At 38.9% G+C, this 18,563-nt stretch overlaps 1 protein-coding gene across 9 annotated transcripts in view; it reads left to right on the top strand.

Annotated features, from left to right (window-relative positions):
- ELAVL2 (ELAV like RNA binding protein 2) overlaps nucleotides 1–18,563 on the top strand; it is a 102,972-nt gene that overhangs the window by 39,793 nt on the left and 44,616 nt on the right. For 4 of the 9 annotated variants that reach the window (XM_074812767.1, XM_074812766.1, XM_074812765.1 and 1 more), the window contains exons 2-3: nucleotides 5,380–5,470; nucleotides 7,932–8,172. In XM_074812767.1, the coding sequence (XP_074668868.1) occupies nucleotides 5,399–5,470; nucleotides 7,932–8,172 (313 nt within the window). In that variant the 5' untranslated portion in view covers nucleotides 5,380–5,398. The remainder of the gene's footprint in view (nucleotides 1–5,379; nucleotides 5,471–7,931; nucleotides 8,173–18,563) is intronic. The other 5 variants (XM_074812770.1, XM_074812771.1, XM_074812769.1 and 2 more) reach the window with 2 other exon arrangements.

The following is an 18,563-nucleotide window of genomic DNA, read 5'->3' on the forward strand; positions in this document are numbered from 1 at the left end:
TAAGCTGGTATTTCTAGTATGGTTTCTAAGGTAACTTAAAATACCCTGTGTATTTCCCTTCCTTTACCCCAGCTGACAAGGTAGTCAGTAATTTCAGTCAGAAGAGCTCCTGCATGGTTTCTAGATTACTCCATTGTCAAGCAATGTCCTCACCTTGTTGTACATACATTATTTTTTTCAGAACTACTTGCAAATCTTTATGCTGACTTTTTTCCTAATAAATTTGTAGCATTAGTGCGGGATTGTTTTTAGCATCCCATAGGTTCTTAGATGATTTGCAGGAATATTAAGAGCTTCCAAAAGCATTGCATATTATGTGGAGACATTTTTTTAATCTGTGTATACACTTTTAGTGTTGCCTATAAATTTTTACGTTCAATAGTTAACTTGACCTTTCTTCCTTCTGTCCTTTTAGTGCAGTCACCAGGACTATAAAGCTCTTTTCCCAGTAGCAGAATTTATGCCTGTACTGATGGCTGTTTCTTGTTCAGCTGTTTGCAATTGTCCACTTGTCTTCTCATTGTCTACCTGGAGTGGGCAGGTCTGTCTTGCTGCCCCTTCCTCCTTGCTGAAAGCTTCTGCAGATTAACTTTTGCAGCACCAATCATAAAGATGAATTAAAATCCATTTGCTTACATCCCATATGACTTTTTTCATACCCATCTTCCATTTTACCACTTGCGTTCTCACCATGCCTTTGAGGCCTAGGTATAGAATTGTTAAATGGTATTACTTATTTAGTGACTCATGCAAGAGCCAGTGTGAAAAGGTTTCCCTTCTAACCTTGACAGCTTAGAGAGGCTATGTAGTTGGGTTTTATTGTTGCGTAGGACTCCCGTGTTTTTTTATCTTTGTTACCTGTGTTTACATTAGTAACTTTATAAGTTTTTGGAAAATGAGACCACCTTATCAAAAGCTAATTTTAAGTTTTTTTTCTGAGGTTTTTTGGTCTTCAATTTGTATTGTATCACAAAGTTCTTCCTCAAACTTTGCATAAATCTAAAGATACTCTGCTGCTTGGTTCGGTTGGGATGACTGAGAATTCTCCTGAACAGTACCCTGATCTAGTTTGTGCTACAGATTTTTTCCAATGGTGTAATGGAGGGAATGACACGAATGAATAGATGTGTGAGTGGGGAGGGCTGCTAATGGAGCAGTTCTGGTTTATACTGTTTTAAAGTAACAGTGAAAACACAGACTAAGAAATTAGCATTGTTTAGCTTGTTTGTGCAGACTGCCAAGCACAGTGTGTGCTGTTAACGTGTGGACATCAGAATAACCATCAAGTTCTCCTTGACAACTATTCTTCCTACAGGGCAAACCGAAAGAGTGAGTAGTGTTTTGTTCTGACAAGCAAGGCTGTTGACTGAAGAGATGCCCTCTGGCCTGTGTGTACCTTTATCCATAAAGAAGTTTGGGATGTTCTAGCCGCCTCTGTACTAGTTTTAGCATATGCCAGATCCAACAGCCTCCATTATCTCTTATGTGCAGCTTTTTTGAGTATGCATGAATTAATGCTGTGCTTTCTTGCAGGCTCATAAGATATTTGACTACTTGAAGAAAATAAGAGCCCTTCAAATTAACACTACAGTAAAGATAAAAATCAGAAAAGAGGAAGCCTTAAGAGTTGCAGCGATTCAAAGTACAAATAACTGTGCACTTAAATATTTTTTGGGATGTATTAAAATTTTGAGTTCTGTTTTTTTAAAGCAAAATTCAGTATCTAGGTTATGTCAGAGCTATTGCCTTTTACTGAGCCCTCAAATAATGTTTTTTTGTTTAAGGTGTGTAGCAACACTCCTCACAGACAACAGTTTATCCTTGCTAAACTACCTTCATTACTGTTGTGAGTCAAAGTAGGTTGTATAAATCCTCTGTAAAACATACTGGATATTTTAATTTAAAAAAAGAGGGAATAACTTTATTACAAGCTGAAACTAAGGTTTAGACTTTCATATCTGGAAGATATAAAGGACATTGTACTTAGCCATGGGGTTCTGTTTGTTCTACTGTCTGGTATTATGAAAATAATCTGTAACATCTGCTTATCCAAATAGCAATATGTGGTAATTCTTGTGTGCTTCCGTTGCACTGTCTGTACCCAGGAGGGAAAAGGGCAAATACTGAGTTCTAAAGCATGTTCTGAAAGTCTCCTGGTGTGTAACTTTCGGAGGCTCTTCAGGGGCATGTTTAGGCTCTCTTAGGACTTTACAAGAGCATTGTATCAGCTGTGAGCCTTGAGGCTGGAGGCATCTCATGGTGCAGCTTCAGTTGCCTCTGTACAGTGGTAACCTGTTTGAGGCGGCAGATGTGTTTAATATCTGGTGTCTGGACACTTAGATTCAGGGTGCTGATTTTTCTGTAATCATCTCTATGTAATAATACCATTTAGAAGTATATTGCTTAATCAGGGCAGGCATCTGTGCAGTGATTTTTGAAGTGGTGTCTATAGATAGAAGTAAATTCTTTATAAAACCTATGTGAAATTTTTTTTTCCCCTCAATGATAGGGATGCACAGTTATGAATCAAAACAGACAGTAGAAAAGCTTTGGCCAGAAATGTAATGCACGGAAGGTTTCTCCATAGCATATGTATATGAGTTGGTAACAGTGGTTGAAGGCTCTTCTGTTTTGTCACCTCACCTTGGTTCTGTCACAACACTGCTAGGATCCAGCCTCAGCTTCCATTTTAAGCTGAGCGGGAGCAGTTGAGTATATTACATACTAAAATACTTGTTTTGCAGGAAAATTAGTGGACCACTGTGACTATTGTTTTGCTGGTCTTCAACTTGATAGCTCCAATTTATTTTCTAAAGCTCTTATATAAAAATCTACTGTTGTTATAATTGGAACTGTTCTATGGCAACCAGAACTAATCATGTAAACCATATGGCTTTTTAACTCCTGATGTCTTTGGTCTTTAAAAAAAAAGCCTACTTGCTTCTCTGTTAGGCAAACCTTTATTTATGACTTGAACTGCAGCTAATTAGAAACTGGGTTTCAGTTAATGCCACAAACAGTGTTCAAGAGTTTTTGGTTTAAAGTCTTAACTGCTTAGTGAATTAAAAGTAAGTTTATTGAAAGGTAGATGGCTCCCATGCTCTGTTAACAAAGGGAGCTACTCAGTTTGTTGAACTGAACAACTTTGTCTTCAGTTCTGCTTCCTTTCAGGATTGTAAAGAAAGAGCAGATTTCTTTTCCCAACTTCATTTAATTGTTCTCCTCAGTCTGAATTTGTTTTAAAACAAACTTAAGTTTCTTTAATAGGCATAGAGCCTTGTTTCCTGAACTTACTAGGTTTTGAATGCAGTAACTGCTGAGCTGTTTCAATAATCTGAAGTGTAATACTGTCTCTGAGGCAAATAGTCAAAAACTGTATTAGCTTTTTTAATGGTACCAGTTATTCTTCAGTAGTTCTGTACTTTACAACACTTTTGGAGACTCTTCACAGCTCGAATGCTATGTTAATGTGCCATTTTAATTTCAGAGTACAGTGACTAGGCTGGAAACTTCTTCGAAAATTATGTTTTTTTCTTTGGTGTAATTAGTATGTGTCTTTTTTCAGGTCAGGTAGAAGTGTAAATAAAAGGGTAAGAACTCTAGTTTCCGAATAGATGTGAAAGAGCATTCTGTACAGTTTTGAAAGTAATAAAAATGGTAAAAGAATTGGTAGAACAAAATTTGGGTTTGAGACATAATGATGTGGTATTTAGAGAACTGACTTGTTCCACAGGGTACTTACATCAGTGAATACTTCAGTGAAGATAGGTGTGTTACGCAAACTGGAAGTACTTCAAATGAGAGGTGCTTGTTGCTTTTTTCAGAAGTGCTGTGATGCTCAAGGGTACAGTGAAGTCTGTGTAGCGAGTACGCTGAAGTTCTGTGCACACAAGTAAGCTGCCCTATTGGAGTTTCCCATGTGCATCCCATGGCTCAGAGGAGGCAAATAATCTTATCAGGTCAGGCTGCTTTGCTGAGAGCTGTAGAGGTTCACATATATCATCTTATGCAGTCTCTGTAGGACAGAGTTTTGTAAACTGCTACTTAAAAGCAGTCTCCTTAATAAAGCTTCTCTGGATTTAAAAGAAGTCAGCTGAGACTTCAGTTTTTCTTCATGTAATAAGCAGTTCATCACATACTTGCCTGTATATATATTGCAGAGCTGCAGGAGTGTGGTTGTTAGCACTGGTTTTGGGTTGAGACCAGAGAGAATGGTTTGCAAGCTTGAAGCTGATACCAAAGCTTCAGTGTTTCGTATTTAAAAAAAAAAAAAAATTATTAAAGGGTCTTTATCAACTTAAGTTAGAAATAAAGACCAGATGCGAAGTCAGCAAACCATATGGACTTCGGTAGCAAACTGAAATGAAGACTAATTTATGCTGTTTTAAAACAGGAAAAATGGTTTTGAAGTATGTGTTTATAAACCCTGGATGCAACAGCCTTCCAAAATCTGGGTCCTTGGCTTTTTTTTTATCAAAGTTTAGATTTACCACATCTGCTAACCAGGGGCAAGAAGGATCTCTTGTATTTACACCAGTCTCAAGCTGTGGCAACAGTCAGGAGTCTTTCTGTTTGTGCCAGTGTTGTGGCTATATTTAACATCTGGACTACTTGTAATCATCTACAAATGGCCCATTAGCTTTTGTGGTATCCTCCTAGCACTGTTCAAATCCAACTGGGTTTGCAATGATGTTTTATTTAAAAACAAACAACAATGTGCTTTGGGACAAAAACACCCTTATGAAGAACTATGTCTTGCACATTTTGCTCCAGTTACTCCACTTGAGAAACTGCCACTTATATGGCCGGTGGTACTCTTAAACATCTGTTGCAGGGAAACTTACTGAATACTGCCTGAGCAAGATTTTGATTTTTAAAACCTAGGTTTCTAAGAACAGTCTGGATTCTGGCAAAGTAGTTTGTCATGTGTATTTTTTTTGTGGGCTGGGAAAGGCATGTAAGGGGAGCTGTTTTTCAATGGTGCATGGTCATCTTGTGTGCTAATGGAAATGTTAATGGAAAATCAACTCCCTGCGTTGTCTGTCTTTCCTCTTCCTTTAGTCTTCAAGATCTAAAAATTTGTTTTGTGGTATAGTTCCTTCTAGGCATGGTGTGGTTCTAGAGGTAGTTTCCAGGGTAGATGCAGGGGTAACTAGACTCTGTTATCTTTTAAATCTTCTTAAAAATAAGCATCATGTAAGAAAAATAACTTTAGAACTGAACTTGGAAAGATTAGATTGGAATTGCCTCAAATCCAATTAAGCCACACTGCATGGACGTGCTGGGAATATAAATGCAATTACTGTAAATTTGTACAAACTGATTTGTTGCATTATCTTGCTAATCTAACATACGGTACTTTTTGTGTCCACATTGCAGACGGCAACTCCAAACTAACATGGCAGTCAGACTGTGTGATGTGGCTTCTCTGCTTAGAAGTGGTTCGTGGGCAGCAGAGCCTTGGACTGGGGTCTGTGGGTCTTTTCTTAAATTCTGTAGGCTGCTTTTTTACATGTTAATAGTGCTGAGGCCATACCAAACTCTTGAATTTCCTATTTGGAACATTAACTCTCTTCTTTCGTTATAGGGTGTAGGTTGTGTCCTTATTCTGTGAGAGCCCAGAGCACACTGGCGTACCATGACAACTTTTTCTATAATATGGTGATCTCCTGTAGAAATTATACTGCAGTGGCTTGCCTTTCTTCTAATGTCAATTAGATTTTAGTATTAATTCAAAATACCTGGTGGATAATTGAAGAGTAGTATTGCACTAAAATGGTTTTGGTATGGTCTGAATACTAAATTTCAGTAACTTTAAAAACCTGTATACTGTGTATTTTTTGATTACTATTTTAAAAGTATATTTACAAGTCTTAATAAGTTGTTTCAAAACTGTAAATTTATCAAACTATTTTTCAGGGTGGAAAATATTTAGTAACTGCTGAAGATGTGCTTTGTGTTTTATGAACAGTTGTATTCAACCTATCAATGGAATATGCATTATTTGTAAAACGTATTAGAATCACTTTATTCAGAGCAGATGGTTCTATAGCTGAGAAATGCTGTAATTTCAGCATACACAGGCTACTGCAGCTGTTCACTTGAATGTTGGCTTAGGATCTCATTCTTGCCACCTGAACATGAAAATAAATGTGCAGTTAAGTGAGGATTGTTTGTTGTCCTTGTTAAATCCTGCTAATTTTGATCAATGAAGACCTTAAATTTAAGGAAAAAGGGGGAGGGGGGAGGGAAGGCAATGGTAGAGACCGTCAGTCAGAGTGCAGTATATGTGGCTACTAGCTGGGCCAGATATATTAGTGTTTCGAAAAGTAATTTACCTTAATTAGGATCATCTACTTTCTCATCTTGTCAGCAGACTTGTTTTATCACAGTGCTAGGAGCAGGTTACCCCTCTGAGTTTCTCACAAGGGAAGAAAATGTTGCTCCAGTTGTAGATCATCAGGAAAACCAGATCACATTTTTATATTAAATGTTTTTAACGTAATAAATGTTCTTAATAGATGCATTTTTTTTTGCGTTGTGCTGAAGTAGTTTCTTGGAAAATAACTCTGTTGCAGAACACAGAAATGTGTTCCCAGGAATGTCTGAATTGTAGTTTAAGACACTGAACTTACTCCCTCTCATGTTTTTAGGAAATTCAGATTTGCACTCCCTGAGTACATTTGACCTGATCAGCTGTTTGAGTATGCATTGAATGCATATGGTGCTTTGAACAGGACAGTTAGGACAGATAACCTCCAGAGGTCCTGGCATTACACTGTGATTTTACAATAGGCTTTTTTGTGTGAGAATTCCTCCTAGAAATTTAAGTATGAGGTTGGATTTCAGTGATTGCTGGATTTTTTTTTTAGTGAAACTTCTTGATGAGTCTTGCTTCTGTGTTGAAATGTTTATTAATGGAGAATTAATGTATAGAATTTTCTGTTGGACGTTGTCTTATATAGTTGGTCTCAAACAGGGTAGGCTGCCTAAGCCTTGGCTATTAGGCTGACACTAAAAATCTGCTGTATTTACCAACTGTTACCATTCAGTGACTGACTGAGGTGGCAGAGAGCCTTTAGTACATGTGGTAGCTTGTGGGAAAGTACTGACGCTTCTCCAAATGATTGCTGCTGTACCTGCCAATCATAAAGTCAGTTACTTTGGGGTGAAACACAGTAGTTTCTAGAGTGGTGATCACTCCCTAACTTTGATATCTAAAAGTAAATCAAGTTAAAGTATCAAATTTAAGTGTTTCCAGAGTGCAGGGGAGGGAAGAAGTGAGAACCAGGAATTGTCAGTTTAATCAAATAAAAGCATTTGGAAACCTGCTTGTACCTGTGATGACAGAGGGTTGACCTAGAGGTTATCAAGGAAGAGTTTGTCTTCCATCCCAGCACGTTCCTATATCTTTCTAAGTATCTCTTTAAATTACTAATCTTGCTTTCTGCTACTGCTTATGAGAAATAAGCTCAGGATACAGCTAACACTCATCTGGTTTTGAGCATAACCAAATACTATCACTTTAAAAGCTATATTCCATATCATTTCAGTTATCAGTTATAAGTTAATAGAACCGATTACCCTTGCAACAGGCCAATTCTACTTGGTAACTTGTATACTAGAAAGGCTGTGATGCCCCTAATGAAGGGAATGGGGGAGGATGGAAACTAAGCTTTGAGTGTTAACTTCATTGAGATTGCTTCTAGAAGATATTAGTGACAACTTCATTTCCCTGTAAGTTTTTGAAGTATTGCCTTGACTAATAGTTAAAATCCTTCTGTACTGGTGGGGTTTTTTGCATATAGAGACAATATATGGTCCTGGCAATACAGTTTCTGCATAGTAACATCTTCTAGATTCTTGTCTGGACTGTCCTAATAGATGGTGAAATATGAATTTTGATGGTTCTTGTTTTCTGTGTTTTTCAGCAGGTAATTGCTGCCATGGAAACACAACTGTCTAATGGACCAACTTGCAATAACACAGCCCATAGTTCAACCACAGTAAACAATTGCTCATCACCAGTTAATTCTGGGAACACAGAAGACAGCAAGACCAATTTAATAGTCAACTACCTTCCACAGAACATGACACAAGAGGAGCTGAAGAGTCTGTTTGGCAGCATTGGGGAGATAGAATCCTGCAAGCTTGTCAGGGACAAAATAACAGGTATGTTGGTTTTGGGTTTTTCTTCATATTTTCATTTTCCAAGCAGTGAGCTGTCAGGTGGTGTTTTGCAATTCTCTTAAATCACAGAATAAAGGTGGAAGAAACCAATGCTAATGTTGCTAGCAAGAAGGAAGTTAGGTTCATCATTATCTAGATTCTACACCCAAAAACTGTATTTGCATTTCATCCAGGTTTATATGAGTGCTGTAAATGCTAACTGGGCATTTAAATCTTCTGAGCTTTAGAGATAGAAAGAAGATTCAGGTGTTGAAAAGCAGATATTCAAGGTTTACTTGAGTTTTTATTCAGCTCCACTGAAGTCATGACTTCATTAGTCCTAGCTGATGGAAAACTTCCTTTTTCCGGGATTCAGGTAATTAAACTTGTACCTTGGTGAAAAGGGCAGACTACCTTACTTTGTAGGTGAAGCTGCTTTTGCATTCTGGTACTTGAGCAATTTCTTAAGGATGCACATTTGAATCAATATGTGCTGTCTGAGAGTGCAAGTATGAAATGCAGTGTGATGTATTCAATTAATACTTTATTTTAGCGACAGCTGGCGCACAGGTCGCATGTATTTAGAACAGTTGTTTGACTTTCAAAGAACTACCAGATGGATGCCTGCACTTTAAAACAAGAATGAAAGGATGGTTGGCAAAGTTCAGTTTGTCTCATCTCCGTTTTTCAACTCTAAGCTCTCTCAAATTAAAAAACATTGATGTACCACTTATGTCAACATTTAATTAGTTTTGTTCAGGAGTGTTGACTTTGGTACTTATATTTCCTGGCTTTTTTTGCAGAGTCCTCAAATATCCAGCTTTCAAGAGCACATCTTTAACTTATGTTTTTAGTTGCAACTCCTGAATGTGCTGGTTGGCTTCTGTGTGTTTAAAACTACACCTCTTTGAGGCTGCATATTCTCTATGCTTTGGTTTAAGAGATGGACACAATACTTTCCTATTATCAAAAGGTGGTGGCAGAACATGGACATTTTTTTTCCACACTAAAACTTCTTTGTGGTTCAAGTGTTCCATAAGGAGCAACAGTGGGAAGTGGGGAAGACTAAAGCTTTAGTTGATGCAGATTGTGTGTGGCTTCAGCCCCTACTACACATTTGTGTTGATAGCTTGGGTATGCTGGAGAGATGTGTTCCCCAACTGTGTATGTGAATAGTGGAGGACAAGGCCTAAAAACCTTCAGGCAACTCTGGTACCAACCCCAGGATTTGTCTTTGGCATGCAGCACATGCTTGCTTCTATTGTCCTGATGGCATACTTGCTCCTATAGCATGGCAGAAGAAGTTATGCCACCTTTTTCCCACACTGATGCAGGCACTAGGGTGTCATCAGTATAAGGATGATGCTTAAAAAAGAACCTGGCAGCAAAAAGATACCAAGGGGAAGATTTCCCAAGTGTTCAGTTCATCCATGTCTGCACCTGCTGAGGGTGAGCAGAGTGAGCTGTTGGGGATCTCTTCTAAATTTGACCATCTGTCAGCTGCACAGTGAGACTGACTTTAGCCAGATCGTGTACCTTTTTTGAATAATACAAAGTACATTAATTGCCAGTGCTCATACCTTCATTCTGCTAATACACAATTAGGGAAAATATTGATATGACACTGAATAATTGTTGTGGTTTAAACTCCACTGGCAGCTGAACACCACTCATCTGCTCGTTCACCCTCCCCAGCTTGGGGGATGAGAGGAAAATTGGAGAGGTAAAGGGAGACTCATAGGTTGAGATAAAAACAGTTTAATAATTGTAATAAAATAAAACAGTAACAATAATAGAAAGTACAAGTGGGTAATGCACAGTGCGATTGCTCACTGCCTGCCGACTGAAACACAGCCCATTCCTGGCTAGTGATCCCCAAAAACTCAAGATCCCAAAACTGCAATCCTGAAAGTGAGAAAGACCCCCCTCCTTCCTGGCTGACAGTCCTTTATATACTGAGCATAATGTTACATGATATGGAATATTTCATTGGCTAATTTGGGTCCAGTGCTCTGGCTGTGCCCCCTCCCAGCTTCTTGTACAGCTGTGCACAAGCAGGACGTGGGGAGTTGGAGAGTCCCTGATCTCTTAGCAACAGCTGAAAACATCAGTGTGTTATCAGTATTTTTGTCATACAAAATCCCATACTTGAATCTAAAACACAGCACTATTCTAGCTACTAAGAACAAAAATTAATTCTATCCCAGCTGAAATTAGGACAATAATCATGTCTTTGAGGATGCTTTTTTCCTGTCTTCATTCTCTGCATGCTGGAGACAGCATTTGTGACTGTATGGTAAGTTTTTTACTTGTGCATGGTGTGACAACCTGCTACATATAAAGGGATGTTTTTGACATTGGTCAGTCTTGATTATTGGTCTTGGCTACTGTCCCCTAAACAGTTTTTGTTCTCAAACTACACTTCCGTGTCCCCAGTCACAAGGTGGATTCTCAAGCCCTACTACTTGGACTTCCTAGAGTTCAGATCTATAGAGCATCAGTCAATTTTATACTTGGCTTCAGGTACCTTGCAAAGTAGAAACTAAAGAGGAGGAGAAATAGCCATACTCAGGCCTAATGAGGTGATGCTGTGCTGAGACTGCAAGAGTGGTTTTTAAGTCTTGATCTCTTCTACTGACTATTCTACACACAGTTTGTTAATTCGAAAGCAAATTCCTCCAAAACAAGGGAATCCTGCCTGAAGAGTATGACTTTTAAAAGATGACTGCCAGAACGTATACCCTTGTCTTGATGAATTCACTAGGCCATGCTTCATGGCTGTTCTTCATTTCAGTTAGCGATTGCTGACAATTTACCCTCTCTGAGGTAGGGACCACTTAGTGACACAAAATGAGTCAAGATAAGAGGCTTCTTAAAGCCCAAAACTGATCCTTTGGCTTCTTTCTTACTGAATAGTCCCTGTCTGTGGTGTTGAATGAAGGTTGCTTTGCCTCACATTTTGATCTGAATGACTAGCACTTGTTCCCATAGCAGGTGGCTTGCTCTTAAGACATTAGGCAGTGGAATGGTTGGGTCTGTAAAGTACCCTGCTTCAGCATTGGCTATACTGAAACCACTGCTTTTAGTCCTTCTGGGCTGACCAGACCTCAGAGCAATTTCTGCTCTCGCTGTGAATGATACTGAAGAATGCCAAAGAAACTAGACTGGACTGATGCCACTACACCTTGCTGTCTTCAGCTGAAGACTGTTGATGCAGAAGAGCCTGTCTTCTTTATAGGCAATGACTTCAGTGTCTTGAAACAAAAGGTCCTTTACCTACCTGTTTCCTGACCTTTTGTTCCGGGAGTGGAAAGATAAAACTGGTACTTGATCAGTTAGTGGGATGGCTATTCAAAGTATTTATCTCTGTCTTGCAGATCTGAGTTCACATATTTAGCATTCCTTATTAACATTCCTTAAGGATTACATTCTTCTCAATTAAGAGGCAGCTGCAGGCAGACAGAAGTGAGCCTCAAGGTCTTAATGATGGATGTGCAAATTGCCCACATCCTTACATGATGATTTTGATGTTTTATATGCTAGAAGCTCACATTGCTGCTAGTGTCAAAAGACTACTTGCCCCTGAATAGAAAGGAGCAAGACTTAGTTGCAGACCTCTTCTTTGAAGGTGTCTTCTGTATAGTGTAAACAGATGACTAAGAAGGATCCTGAATTTAAGTTACTTTCTTGGTAAACAAGAACTCCAGTGTGGGAACTATTGGAGTTAGAGTTGGTGTTTCTACTTCATCAAGGAGCAGCTCCTCAGCTTTCAGGCATACATTCACCTGCCAGCAAAAACATTGCATCAGTCTTGTTTCAAAAGGTTTTAGTATAAATGAGATTGTGGCGTCTGACCTTATAACTGCATTGGGAGAAATACTTGTGATTTAAGTAGCCTGGAGCAAGATTACCTTGGGTTCATAGATGCTAGGGAGAGAATGCTCTAGTTCCGGTCCTGTTCTTACTTATTTTCAGGTTTTTTACAGAGGTCTTCAAAAGAAAATTTTCCTTTTCTTTCTACAATTCAGAACAGGGATTGTATAAAGGAAGAGATTTGGCATAAATTTCAGAATTGTATTGGTTTAATTCCTGTGTTAAAACAGTAGTTTTTTCTCACCTTAAATGGTCTGTCATGAGTGCTAGATACTTAGTGAATACCTTTAATAAGCAGTTTAGGGGAGCATAGAAATTGAACTATACTTTCATACATGCTAAACTACAAATGAGAATTGGTAAGGGACACAACTTTGATCTGCCTTTGGCTGTCTAATTCAGGTTGGTCCATATCAGTATTGGATGCATCCTCTGACTACTTCATGAGTGAAACTTCGGTTGTGATATGCTGGAGCTGAGAGCTGTTTGCCAAGTAGATGAGACTGTTCCAGTATAGGAACAGTAAGAAATCCAGTAGTATTAGTGAATGAAATGAAGCATGCAGGTGAATCACTTCTTGGCAGTGAAACATTTTTTGATGAAGAAAATAAGAAATTCTAACCTACCTGTTATTAGCAGGCAGTGTCAAGAGTCCCAGACCATACTCCACTGATGTGATCCACTAGCAAATTAAGACATACTACAACATATGTCTGCTACATACTGGGGTCACCAGTGACCTGTGTTGAAATTCAAGGGGATCAAGGATGGCTACTGCCATCTTGACCCAAATGCTTGTCAGAGCATCCTGTGAATTTGAACCAAATTATTTCCCACCCTGTTATTTAATACTTAATTTGCAGTCATATCTGCAACACTGGAGTGCATTTAAGACTGCATTATAACAGTGCCCCAGTTCCATGAAGCTGTCTGCACACTTTAGGATTGACATGAGTTGAGCTTGAGGGCCTCCCTGCCTCTAGAAAACCTATTGTAGGGAAGGGAGGCACCCTGGAGTTCACTTCTTAATTTCATGTGAGCAGTCTAAAGCCTTGTTTCTGAAGGGCTGTTCTAGTAGTTTCAGTAATGCTTTTTCTATTGAGTCAAATTTGTTAAAACATCTTAATTGTTTCAATCAATGGTTATAGTTCCATGCCGTGTACTGTCAACATAGTTTGTGTCCCTAATATATTTTTATCTAAGAGTTTACTTGTGAAGGAGGTAGGGAAGAAACCTGAGCTGTAGAACGTTCCTGCCGGTCTTCTCCAAGCATGCAGTTCATGGGCACGACTTGCTGTTGGGGCAACATTGGTACCTGAAGTGAAGTTTACTTGCTCAGCTAATGGAAAAACACTGAAAGTGTTTTCATCAAGAATTGAAATAGCAGAGAAATTAAACCTTGATACTAATGAAGATTTTAAAGGGTGCTGAATAAGAGTGTCCGTGTGAGAATCACATGGACGAGAGCAGCATCTGAGAAGTGGGGCATGGATGTCACCTGTCTTTACTTGCTAACCAGCGAATCTGTCTGGAATGAGTTGTTGTGCCCAGATATTTTGGAGTCTGTTAGCTCTTACGTGGTTTTGACTAGTGCAGATGTATGTAAGTACAAGGTACAAAACTGCCATGTGAACTGATTATAGTTGTGCAATAAGTGGGAGACCCTGTTCTCTCAATAGAGCATCATAACTGAATTCTTATCAGCCGCTCTAGATAGCAGTTTAATTTATTTTAAGTGCTTTTACATATTTAAAAGCAGCAGATAACATTTTACTTAATCTAATGTTAAGAACGTATAATTACAAAAATTAAGCTAAAAATACTTTAAATGTAAGGGAAGAGGGTAAAATGGAATGAAGTCATAATTATCAAACTGCCCTGTTCAAGTACTTAAAAGCACAAGCTTTTAAGATGAATTTAACAGCTGTTGACAAAACGGAAGGCACAGTAGTAGCTACCACTTCAAAATGAAGAATTACCTTAGTATGGTAAACTGCATTTTCTGACCTACTTTTCTAAAACTTTAATATAGGTAAAAATGGCAATGAATATGGTGTCCTTACAAAAAAGAAAATTGCACTTTTTAGCACTCACTCTCTTTAGTGCAAATTCAATTGTACATGTGGAAGATAAATGCTTAGTTGTCACATTGTGGCATAATCTCCATGATTTCAGACCTTTTGCTTCTTTGTCATTTACCCAGGAGTGCTTGCAGAGTTGTAAGCTAAACTGAAACTTTGTGGAATTCAGACTCTCATTTCTGACAGTGGCTGAAACCAGATATTATAAATTTGGGAAAATTTCTTAGTTTTCCTGGCTTCAGAGGTTCTGTACTGTTCTCCTGTTATATGCTCATAAAATTTACAACTTATTCTCCCTAAAAGAGAACCTGTTTGATAGATAAGTTTTTCTTGTCTTTAACAGTGTGTTTGAATTAGTAATAAAGTATATATGTAGGTTTTTTGTGGTTTAGATCACCTAGAAAATGAGGCAGGATGTGTTCAGAGATCTAGCCTGGAACAGTGTTTCACATATGTAGACTTGTGTAGCTGTGAAGCCCTGGTAATAGACTGTTGCATTTAGTACAAGTACCCAGGTGCTCCCCACCTGAAGGTTTCTTCTTGAATCACTTCTGCTGTCAAACTTCCTGCCTTCTAAACCTGAAGGCAGAGAAAAAGTGTATTTCAGGACATTCTTGTTGATCACTTTTTATGGGCCTATTTTCCAAAGCTGATCAAACTGCCTTACTGTGGTGCTTACATGTTGTTTGAAAGCATGATCTTTTTGCATACCTTTTTTCAAAAGTCTGTGTTTCCATTTGCCCTGTGGCTGGCAACTATCTGTCACATTGCAGTGGGGTTTCTGTATAGCCGACATTATAAGGTCTCAGAGTAAAATTCTTCAGGTTTTGTTATATCACCCTTAAATGTCATAGACTTCTACAATCTAGAAAAAGTACAGTGTGGCATGTAGAGGAAGGGTCCCATTTCTTTCTCCTTCTGTCGTGTCAACTTCAGTCTTATGGAAAAGTGCATAACTATCTAGTTTAATTGTGCATATTTCATCTTGCTCTGTGCAGATACTAATTTCTTAAATACTTGGAAGTGTTGTCCCATTACTGTTTTTCACACAGTGCAAATGCAAAATATAGCACACAACTCAGCAGGTGTCTAGAACTACAGGTTTAAAAAATTGCCTAGAAGTTGAACACTTCCAGAAAATAATTGATGCAGCTGTAGTCAGTGTGTTTACAATTACAGTTTGTACAAAAATAGTTTTTAGTTGATAATCCTGAAATTTCTCATGCATGTTCCCTGTTTTGGCTTAAGAACTGTGGAAATAAATGCAATGGTTTCTGGATTAGTCACAGAAGAAAGTAGAAAACACGTATGGAGTTGAACATGTCACCAGAGTTGAGCTTATGTTAACAACGGTAGTAGTTGTAACATTGGTCATAATTCAGTGTGTGCAACGTATATGCCTACAGTCAGTGCGATTGTTAGGAGGGACTCTACACTGTCAGATCCGTGGTTATAGAGTACTGTCCTCTAGTGCAGACTGAGGAAACACCTGGTGACAATGCTGAGTTGTAGTCTGCCCAAACAACGGAGGCTGTGGGATGGAGAAAGGTTTTTCTTTCTGTGGGTCGGTGCTCTGTCTCAGCAGTGCGTAGGTGAAACTCTGATCTTGGTGGTAACTCTTAGCCGTGCTGTGACTTTTTCCTTTGATTACCCAGGAATTCCTGTAAGATACCATGTGTCCTCAGTGGAAACATTAGAAAGTGCGTTGTCTGGCTGCTTAAATCGAGAACGTGTGAAACTCAACCTCTGTGGTTTTCCCTACTTCTGTCATACCAATGCAAAAACTCGTAGCCCAAGTTAGTGTCTGACAAAAGCAGAGTTGTTGGAAACCATGTGCCTTGTCAGTGCTATTGCAAGGCTCCTGACTTTTTCTGTATGTGAACGTTAGTGTTTCGGAGTTATCCCACTGTTGAGCCTAGGCTGACAGTTTCTTTCAAGTTGCTTGTCACTGTTGCTTTGAACAGTGTTAGCTTACTCTTCAACCCTAAATCTTTCACTTGCCTTGATGTAAGACTAATTCTAGGGCATCTTAACTGACCTTACAGGAATATGGGAAGAAAGTATGGTCGTATACTTATGCCTTAATTTAAAACTCTAGACTTGTTGCCGCCTTTAAGTTCTGTGTGTGGAGAATGAGGTAGGAGACAAGCTAAGCAAGTTGTTTTCCTTTTTCTTCATGTCCCAGAGGAAACAAGAAGGGACAAATAGTATGGCGTATCAGTGGAGTGGCTTAGTCTGCAAAGTGACAGTGTTTATCTACTGTGTAGAATGTTTTAAGCATTCCCATGACAAAAAATGGAAATTTTGACAATAGTAGGGCAGTGAGTAGCTATAATTCCAGGTATTTGCTCATATAGCACAAGTGCCTGATACAGGGAGAACCACATAAATGAACAGATCGCTACAACTTTGCCACTTTTGAAAAGAGGTTGGCTGTTTTTGTGAACTTCCCCGCTCTTTTTCCTTCTTAGCCTTTACTCTCAATGTGTTTGCAGTCCTATACTAGTCTAATCGATCAGATGTTTCTGCAAGGTTTTGAGTGCATGCAGGGTGGGACAGCGAGAGTAGTTTGACAGCTAAAGGACGAGCTAGCTAAAGCTGACTGCGCTTTTGTGGTGTGAGTCTGAGAGGCAGGGGTTCTTCCTAGCTGCTGTTTAGTGGTATGCTGAGATAAGGAGCAAGTTCTGGCAGCCTGATGGTTTCTGATTTGGGCAGGGATGTGGACAAAAGGTGTTGCCTGGCAAATGGTACCTTGCCAGAGGGCATGCCTTCTGCAGAACTTGGCTGAAAAGTGAAATCAAGAATAAAAACTCAATGGAGTTGGAGGCAAACTTCTATTTTATACGTGGTGACTTTTTTCTGGAGCAACTTGCTTAAGACCTTGAAACATAGGCTTTTCTGGGGGTGGGTGTGAAGGGAAGCTTTTTTTAATTTTCAGGATAGTCCGTATTTTGAACTCTGTAGCTGTTAAAATGCAGTCTCTGTAGCCTAGGGACACTGTGGTGTAGCACAAAGATAATAAAGTAATTTTGAACTTTGTGTGCTTGTTGGAAGAAAGTGCAACAGCACAGTATTGGCCTAGTTAGCTAGCTGGTGGGTGGAGTACTGTTCTATTGTCTGGACTGCAGGAATAAACCTGAAGGAGTTATCTTTTTAAAGAAGCCTTATGTATGGATCCAGAGCACTATTAATAGTCTTAAGCCAGGTAATATTGTAACCTATAGTTACTCTTCTGCATATTGCTATTTAATGTTATTGAAAATGACTTAAGACCATTTGCTGTTCTTTTTCATAGTAAGCTGCATAATTTATTGCACTTTCATGTCTCCTGGGAAGTGAGTCATGCAAGCAGGTGAAGATGAAGGAACTTGGTTCATCTTATGTTATCAAGATAGCACTTGACTGTCTTTGCCATTCCACTTGTGTTTCACTCTTTTGCAGGCATGACACTATTTCTGACCTTTCAGAAACTTATAGGCTTTATTTTTACAAATAAAAAGGTAAAAAAAACCCTTGTTGATTAAACCTGCGTAGTCAGTCCCAGGGATTAAGTCAAGTTGCCTTGTTAGTCAGTTCTTACTACTGGCATTGTGGAAGTAAGCCATTTTTAAGGTGGTTAAACAGTTTATTCATCCATATATTAACTTGAATTAATGAGCTGAGCTCAATATACAGCGTAAGCAAGGACTTGGTGTTTTAAAACTTGGAACTCTTTATGAGGCTAAATATTAGGGACCTCTCTGAATGTAGTGAATCAGAATGTCATCTTCATTAAATGTCTTTTCAGCAAGCACTGTGCTTTTTTTATGGGGATTAATGCAATATACACTCTCTTGCACTTCTCTGCAGACAAATTAAAATTTACTCGTCCGTGATTGAGGTATCTTACAATAAGCCTATCAAAGTGTTGAGTCTTGCAAATTGGCGCTGGTCCTCTAGTGATGTGAGATCTTGTGTGCTTTTAGCAGAGGTAGTGCTCTTTGCTTCCACCTTGTGAGTCCCCAGACTGCCTGTTTGGCATGTCATCACTGCTTACTCTTTCATAGGTGCTTGTAGGTATATATTGCTGTTATGTCCTAGTGATTCTACACCAGCTGTTTAAATGTTAATTTTATTGGAAATTAGTGTATTTTAAGAGACCTCGAGTAATCTGAAGTTTTTATAGGCATCACTGCTTTTCAGAGTAACTGTGCTGTGGGATTATTGCAAAGTGTTTATCATAAATAGTGGTGTGTTTCGGTGACGTCTACCTCAGTTTGGATGGTAGTGTTACTGACCTGCACACCTGGAAGCCCTTTCACTCCAAGGAAGTTGTGTGGATTATAAGGACCTGGGTATCCCTACAGAAAGTGGGTACTTTCAGCCACCAGAAGTAATAAGACTTCATGCTGCAGCCAGTCCTAACTGGTTCATGGTTGGTCCATTATATGTTGAAGCAGC

This window comes from Strix aluco, chromosome Z (assembly GCF_031877795.1).
Source record: "Strix aluco isolate bStrAlu1 chromosome Z, bStrAlu1.hap1, whole genome shotgun sequence".
In the NCBI taxonomy this organism is placed as follows: Eukaryota; Metazoa; Chordata; class Aves; order Strigiformes; family Strigidae; genus Strix; species Strix aluco.